Source organism: Glycine max, chromosome 18 (assembly GCF_000004515.6).
Source record: "Glycine max cultivar Williams 82 chromosome 18, Glycine_max_v4.0, whole genome shotgun sequence".
In the NCBI taxonomy this organism is placed as follows: Eukaryota; Viridiplantae; Streptophyta; class Magnoliopsida; order Fabales; family Fabaceae; genus Glycine; species Glycine max.
This window is the reverse complement of record NC_038254.2, coordinates 22,117,902-22,126,070: the sequence shown is the minus strand read 5'-3', so window position 1 is coordinate 22,126,070 and position 8,169 is coordinate 22,117,902. Positions and strand designations below refer to the sequence as shown.

At 33.9% G+C, this 8,169-nt stretch overlaps 1 protein-coding gene across 1 annotated transcript; it reads left to right on the top strand.

Moving 5' to 3' along the window:
* Nucleotides 1-6,493: 6,493 nt before the first annotated feature.
* On the top strand, nt 6,494-6,961 carry LOC113000178 (uncharacterized). Its single transcript, XM_026126854.1, has one exon. The coding sequence runs from the start codon at nt 6,494-6,496 to the stop codon at nt 6,959-6,961; it is 468 nt and encodes a 155-aa protein (XP_025982639.1).
* The last annotated feature ends 1,208 nt before the right edge of the window (nt 6,962-8,169 follow it).

The following is an 8,169-nucleotide window of genomic DNA, read 5'->3' as shown; positions in this document are numbered from 1 at the left end:
GTCATTCCTAAGTGGCCCACTCCACCAAGTATAAGAAAAATTTGGGGCTTCCATGACTTAACAAACTTTTACAAAAGGTTTCTCCCATATTTTTCTATACTTGTAGCACCACTCATTGAGTTGGTGAGGAACCATGTTCCTTCATGGGAAGATGCCCAGGAAATGGGTTTTCAGACCTTACCCTACTCTAACATACCCAACACCACTAATACATATGTTTTTATTCTTTTTACAGGTGTCGAGGGAAGGAGCCCAGAGTATGAAGAACCTCAGGATTTGAGGTCAAATCCTTTCCAAGGTGGAGGGGATGATGCAATCCTACCCCCAAAGGGTATTGGATAGAAGACTCCAAGAGGCTTGGGCTAGAGATACTAAAGAAGGCCCTAGGGTTCTCATGAACCTTAGGGTATATTTTTGAGCCCATGGGTCAAGGTTGGATCTACTCTTCTTTGTAAATATTAGAATAGGTTTTTTCCTTCTTTTGGGCCTTGTATTTTGGCCATTCTAGTAGTATAGGGTTTTAGCCTTGTATTTCAGGGCATTTTGAGTAGTCTTTGTAGTAGGGACATTTTTTTTTGTATTTTCATGTATTTTGTCATGGGGGTGAGCTTAGCTATTATAGGGGAGTGTAGCTAAGCTCTAGCTTCTCTTCTCAAGGAGGAGAGCTTAGTTATTAGAGGGGTGTGTGTAGCTAAGCTCTAGCTTCTCAAGGAAGCTTCTCAAGGAGGTGAACTTAGTTTTTAGATGGGTGTGTGTAGCTAAGCTCTAGCTTCTCAAGGAAGTTTTCTCAAAGAAGCTTCTCAAGGAAGTTTTCTCAAGAAAGCTTCACAAGGAATCTACCTAGTCTATAAATAGAAGCATGTGTAACACTTGTTGTAACTTTGATGAATGAGAGTCTTGTGAGACACAACTCAAAGTTCAACTTCTCTCCCTTTTTCTTCCTTCAATTTTGTGCTCCCCCCTCTCTCTTTCTCTCCCTATTTCTTTTCCTCCATTGAAGCATCCTCTCCAAGCTTGTTATCCAAGGCTCATCTTGGTGGTGAAGCTCCTTCTTCCATGGCTTATTCCCTAGTGGATGCCGCCTCATTTCACCTCTTCTCCTTTGTCTTCCGCTGCATCTCCATGGTGGAAAATCACCATTAAAGGACCTCATTGAGGCTCAAAGATCCAGCCTCCATAGAAGCCCCACAAGTAAGCTTCCATCAGGGAGTATAGACCACCCTCCTCTCCCCGGGAGTCTAACTCATTACACAAGGAAGAACAAGATAAAGACACATGAAATGACACAACATTGAGGACAATCTATCATATAGTAAAAGTCATCCCCCGACAAATAGTACATTCTAAGACCTGTACACCCTGGCACATTAAAGACGTATAGGTTTGGTAACATGGCGACAAAGCAAGGTAGAGACAACATCTTGACACCTGAGGTGAAAGGACAATCATGTCGCCCACAAACAAACTTCCTTTGCCAATAAAGAGTGGCCACCTGGCTACCTTGCACTAATGAGCAGTAGACACTTAGCAATCTAGTAATAGAAGGGGACCATACTCGACCATTAGAGGACAAGCATTATAAATAGAGTAGAGGTACCAACATTTTCCTCAAGGTTCACATTAGGGCACAGGCTTATTGAGAGGTTTCACTCGAGACATCCACACTCGAGTTCTTCTCCGTATGCGGTGGCATTCTCTGGCGTGAACACACAAATCAAGTTGTCCAAGCAGACCAACATCTACAACTTCAGGCTCAATTTTGTCCATGATCCAGGTTGTATCAGACTACAACTTATTCATGAAAGTTAAAGATCTTTCTTCAAGTTTTCCATAGCCACCAAGAATAGCTCAATTGCATTTTTGGAACTCCAGATATAATGTCCAAAATGAACTCATCCTGATGATGAAATTCCATTATGAGTATGTTGCAACAATGTTGTTCTTCATGTCTTGTTCATTGTGCAGATATTCATGTCTGCAACATTTTTCTTGTCCTTTAGTTACTAATACTTCTCATGAATTAAAGGTTTTCTCTTTATCTAGTGAGCATGTTGACTTCTTCATTGTACTACGTAACCAATGACCATTTAAGTCTTCTTTTGACCTTTCAAGCTTATAATCCTTTCTGAGTGACTCATGGCAACCCTGAGTTTACTTAAATTATTGTTCTTTATAGAATTTCTTTTTGAATACACTTAAGCAAACTCATAAATAGTCATAAACTCAGAAGACTTATGATTTATGTTTAGAAGGTTTGCCATAATTAAAACACCAAGGAATTTGGGGTCAACAAAAACCTCTTGTGCCATAGCTTAGAATCAAGCTCAGTCTTACTACATTGCACTCATGTTCAGAAATTAAATTCCAATTAACAAGAAAAGTTAGTTTTTTAAACAACAAGCAATAACCACTTTGCATCATTTGACCCACACTTAATAGGTTTTGATCAAGTTCAGGAACTAAAAGAACATCAAAATATGTTTAATACCTATTTCAGTTTGGATCCCCACAACTCCTTTACCCATGATGGCAAGTTTGTCTTCATTTCCAATTTTCACCAATCCTCCAACTGGTTTTAGCTCTGACAAAAAATTGAGTTTGCTTGTCATGTATTGACTGTAGCCACTGTCAATACACTAGGTGCTCTCATCCTCCAAACTCCTTGTAGTATTGGCCATGAACGAAAGATCTTCACCATCTTCAATTTCGTTGACATTTTCCTTTTGAATGCTCTATTTTTGCTTATTTTTTTGTTGTTGTTTCGGCCTTTAAAACCTCTCTATATGGTTATTTTGTTTGCAGTATCTTCATTTCATTGGTGGTTGTGTCTTTCCTTTATACCAATAATTACTCTCCTTTTGGCTAGATCTCTTGAAAATCCCACATTTTGGAAAAAAAATTTCTCCTCTTTGAATCATTTCTAGAGTGCTCTCCAACATATTTCTTCTTTCCTTTTGCTGCTACAACCTTTCCTTTGTGTTTGAATTATAGAGCATATTTTGTTGTCTCCTCCTGAGCTTGAAAAGCATTTACAAGCTCTATCAAGCTTAACGTGGAAAGATCTTTTGACTCTTCAAGTGAAGAAATCTTGGATTCAAACCTTTTAGGTAAGACAAACCTCTTAAGGTTGATAAATTGCATTTTCTTGGTCTTCTCATTTCCAAAGAACTCATCTTGAAGCTTCTCCTAAATCTCCTTTGTTGTATCCAGATTTGAGATTCTTATAAAAACATCATCATTCATAACTGAGTGTAAGATGGTATGACCATTTGCTCTTTTAGCAACTAGCTCACTACGAAATCTGATCTGAGCAACAATGGGATTCTCTTCTAAAGCTGGTGGTTCAACTGTCTCCACTACTTCCGAGAGATCATAAGCTTTCAATTGACCTCTCATCTTCATAGCCCATCTTTTGTAATTTTTTCTTATGAATAAAGGAGGTACTGGTAGTGGAACATTGTTGGAAGCCATTTAGAAAGTTGAGAATTCAAATAATAGGTTAAGTTCTCTCTAACTCTGTTTTTGGTTTCTATTTCTCTCTAAACTCAAGGTTCTCTTACAGTCTCTCAACTCTCAAGATCAATAAGCTTTGATATCAATTATTGGCACAAGAAGCTCTTAAATTTAGAAATCAAAGAAAAAATGCTTTCAAAACAAAGGATCATCTAGTCAAGTTTTAAATAACATCCAATTGTTTTCCAATTAATAAAGCTAGAGAGCTTTCCTTCATACAACACGTAGTGCTTGTCCAAGTTACAAATATATGCATACAAAAAAGTCAAGACAACAAATACTTCAACCAATCTACTTAAGTTCCCATCTACCCATCTTAAACACTAAGCCCTATACTTGTACTTCAGTCTTAAAGACTTTGGCTACTGTAGTCAACATAAAAATAAATAAACAATCAGAATATAGCATAGGTATCAGACATAGGACACTACTATATAGTCATCAGTTGATGAGTCATATGTTGGAATAAATTTGTATGCCCACGATCCAAGTCATCATGTAATCAATTCTAATTTTAATAATAAAGTATTATTTTATTTTCATTGTCATATTTCACCATTTGATTAAATGGTCCATTTGATAATGTATTTGATTAAAATTAAAGACTTGTTATTATAATAGAGATTATGATAACGAGAAACAAGTTTGTTCTAATTTTAATTTAAACCGTTCTTGACCATAGGATTATTGTAAATAGGATATCAAAAATCCAGATAGATTAATATATATGTGATAGTATTTATTGGATAAATATTAATAGATCTCATTTATTAATTTGAATACATAGATGAGTCACATGTTGATGTGATCATTGAACTGACTCAATTGAAATTTTCTAATGGTTAAAATTTACTATAAACTGTCAATAGAAAATTCTCAAGAAGAGGTATAATAGTTTTCTTTGAGCTGAGATTGTCATAGTAATTAACAGGTTATTTGTTATATTTTGATTCCAGACACCTAATGCTTTAGAGCACTTGTTGAATGGATATTGGATATGATTAAATACCTATAGAATTAATGATTGATCAAGAAGGAATCCATCAACTCTTGGTAATGAGTTTGAACTCTATGAATAAAATTATATCCTGGCCAGGAAAATTAAATGAAAGAAGAAATGAGTTTCTTAAGTCATTATGCGTTAACTCAAAAGGGTTTGACAGTAATACCATACTCTAGAGTTAACCCAAAGCTGTAAAGATGGAAGAAATTATTACACTACTCTTCCACTACTCTTTTAATGGTTCTTGAAAGTAAAATGCTACTTCATGCTATTCGGACGTTAAGGAGTGTTGCTAGACGTCTACCTTGATTAGTATATTAATTTGATTAATATATTACCGGTTTAGTATTGTACCTACGGGGTCCCACACAAACGATTGTTCTAATCTCTGTTAAAGAAATTATTTTAATATTTGATGATTAATTAAATTAAAGAATTTAATATGATCAAATGATTAATTGATTTCAAAAAGGTGGAATATTATTATATTTTTGCTAGCACTGAAAATATAAATAATATGAAAGATTTGGTGAAAGAAGAGAAACAAACATGTATGATTTTGTATTTGGAATTTGGGTTGAAAAGGCGGCTAGATACAAGTTTGACTTGGTCAATTATTATTTCAATTTTAATTGTTAAATGGTTAGCAATAAAAGGTAACAATAAATAATATAGCTTAAAAAGGGATACTATCAATAATGATTTTGATTTTTAAAAAAATTGGTATCCTTAGTGTGCTATAAATAGCGTCTTGGACTGCACGTTGAAACTATCCCAATATCACTTCTCTATTCTTATTTTTCCACTTGTCAAAGTTGTTGACGAATAAAGGGCAATCTCGGTGTGGATACACATAGAGTCTTCACACATTGAAGAATTTTTATGCTTCAAGAGCTCATCAACAGGTACATTTTTAATATGTCATCTATTTATAATATAATTTAAATACAAAATAGATCCTTTTATTCCGTAATGTGTGCTTTTTAACACCTTTTTTTTCCTACAATTGGTATCAAAGCCATGGGTCTTTTGTATTTAAATTATATTTAACAAAATTTTAAAAAGTTTCAATTTTTATTTACTTACACGTAATGTTGCCTGTTATGATTGCATGATTACATTGTGAAATCAAATTAATTTTTTTTGTGAAATTTGTAATCATGTTATGTGGACGTTGTTTTGAATTGGTGGAATGTTTGCAATTGGTTGTTAATACGATGCTTGATTTGCTGGAGGTGTTCCATATCATATACGTTGGTATTTTTATATAAAGGAGAATGAAGATTTTATTTATTTATTTGGATTCCTTTTAAAAGGTTAAACCTTTCCTTCAATTTTGAGCAATTTGTTATTAATTCTTTTATTTTCAAATTGTTGGATATTAATTTAATGGAAAGACGCTGCATTAGGATATGTGATATCAAAGAGGTATGTGCTTCAAGCACTGTATCTTGTTCAATTATTTGAGAGAATTTTTTTTATATGCTATGTGCGTAATTGTATAATTGTTATATATCTAAATGATAAATATGTTTGTCATCTAATTTATCTTACATATTGAATTGTTTAATCATAAGGAACGACCTGATTACCAGGGGGCTTATAGAAAAAGGATAAATTGAGACATATGATGTAATTTTTTTAATGATTAATAATAAGGAACGACCAAATGAACATGAGACTTATAATTAATAATTATTTTTTTGTGCAATTTTTTTATCACATAAGATGCATGTTTTTGAAATTAATTATATACTGAGCGCCTAGAAAACCTTGGGAAATATTAAAATTAATTTATTCATATCAATAGGATTGGCCTGACAACCACGAACTTATGTGATATGATATTTCTTATTTTGATTTGAAAATGTATATGATACATTGTCTTAGAATGTGTATGAGAAACGACTTGATAACCAAGTGGCTTGCTCACAATTTTTTAAGAGGCTTTATGAGATCACCGAACATCTTAAGAAGATGCACGGTGGTCAAAGCAGGACAACTAGATTTCAGTTATCTAAGGCCCTGTTTAGATCCTCACTTGCTGCAAATGAAAAGGTTGGACCCTATGTTCTTAAGATGATTAATCTCATAGAACAACTTGAGAAGTTGGGGTGCACTCTTGGGAAAGAGCTTCCTCAAGATTTGATTATGCAATCACTTTCAGATTCATTTTCACAATTTATTATGAATTTCAACATGAATAAGATAAGTTTTGACTTGTATGAGATGCTTAATCTGCTAATTGATTATGAGAATCAAATTGCTTCTGAGAAGAAGAAAGAAATTGTCATGGTAGTTGGCAAGAGCTCCAAGAAGAATGGCAAAGTACCAAAAAGGAAGCATCTTGGACCTAAGGGTGGTATGACCAAACCCAAGAACAAAAGGAACAAGATTGACCAAACTGATGCTAAATGTTTCTTCTGTAAGGAGAAAGGTCACTAGAAGAAAAATTGCAAGAAGTATATTGATTCTTTGAAAAACAAGAAACAAGGTAAGACATTAATGAAAAATGTTTTCATGATTTCCTTAATTGTCACTGATTCTTCAATGTGGGTATTAGATACATGCAGTCGTTTTAATATTTGCAATATGTTGCAAGGACTACAAATAACTAGATGGTTGAAGAAAGGAGAAATAAATCTACAAGTAGGGAATGGAGCAAATGTTGCCGCCTTAGCTTTGGGATCAATTTCTTTAATAATGCCTACTGGCAAAGTACTAGTATTGGAAGATTGTTATTATGTTCCGAAATTTGTTTCAAACATTATTTCAATTTCCATGTTGGACAAGCGAGGTTTTTGCATTATCTTTAATAATAACATTTGCTCAATTTATCATGATGATGATTTATATGTGAATGGTTATCTCCAACGCAGCATTTATGTCTTACTCGATGTGAATCATAACTCGATTATGCATGCTTCTTCTAGTTTCAAAAGAAAAAGAGATAATCAAGTAAATAAAACATATCTTTGGCATTGTAGGCTAGGTCACATTGGCAAGAAAAGAATTAACAAGTTGCACAAGGAAGATTACCTTGATAATTATGATTATGAATCATATGAAACTTGTGAATCTTGTCTCAAAGGAAAAATGACTAAATCTCCATTTATTGGAAGTGGAGAAAGAGCTTCTGAGTTATTAGGACTAATTCATACAGATGTTTGTGGACCCATGAAGATTCAAGCCAAAGGAGGATATTCTTATTTTATCACCTTCACTGACGATATGTCTAGATATAGATTTTTGTATCTTATGAAACATAAATCTAAATCATTTGAAATGTTTAAAAGATTTCATAGTGAAGTTGAAAAGCAAACTGGTAAGAGTATCAAAATGCTTAGATCTGATAGAGGAGGAGAATATCTTAGTGATAACTTTATTGACTATCTAAAGGAGAATGTGATTCTCTCTCAGTGGACACCTTTGGGAACACCACAACACAATGGTGTATCTAAAAGAAGAAATCGAACCTTACTAGATATGGTTAGATCCATGATGGGGTTCACCGATCTTCCATTAAACTTATGGGGATATGCTTTAGAAGCAGTAGCCTACTTGCTAAATAAAGTTCCTACAAAACAGTCTCTACAACTCCATGTGAGATATGGAAAGGAAAGAAACCAAGTCTTAAACACATCAAGGTCTGG

Bases quoted from the DNA above. Each gene is read 5' to 3' on its own strand.
- LOC113000178 (XM_026126854.1), top strand. From the start codon at position 6,494: ATGCACGGTGGTCAAAGCAGGACAACTAGATTTCAGTTATCTAAGGCC.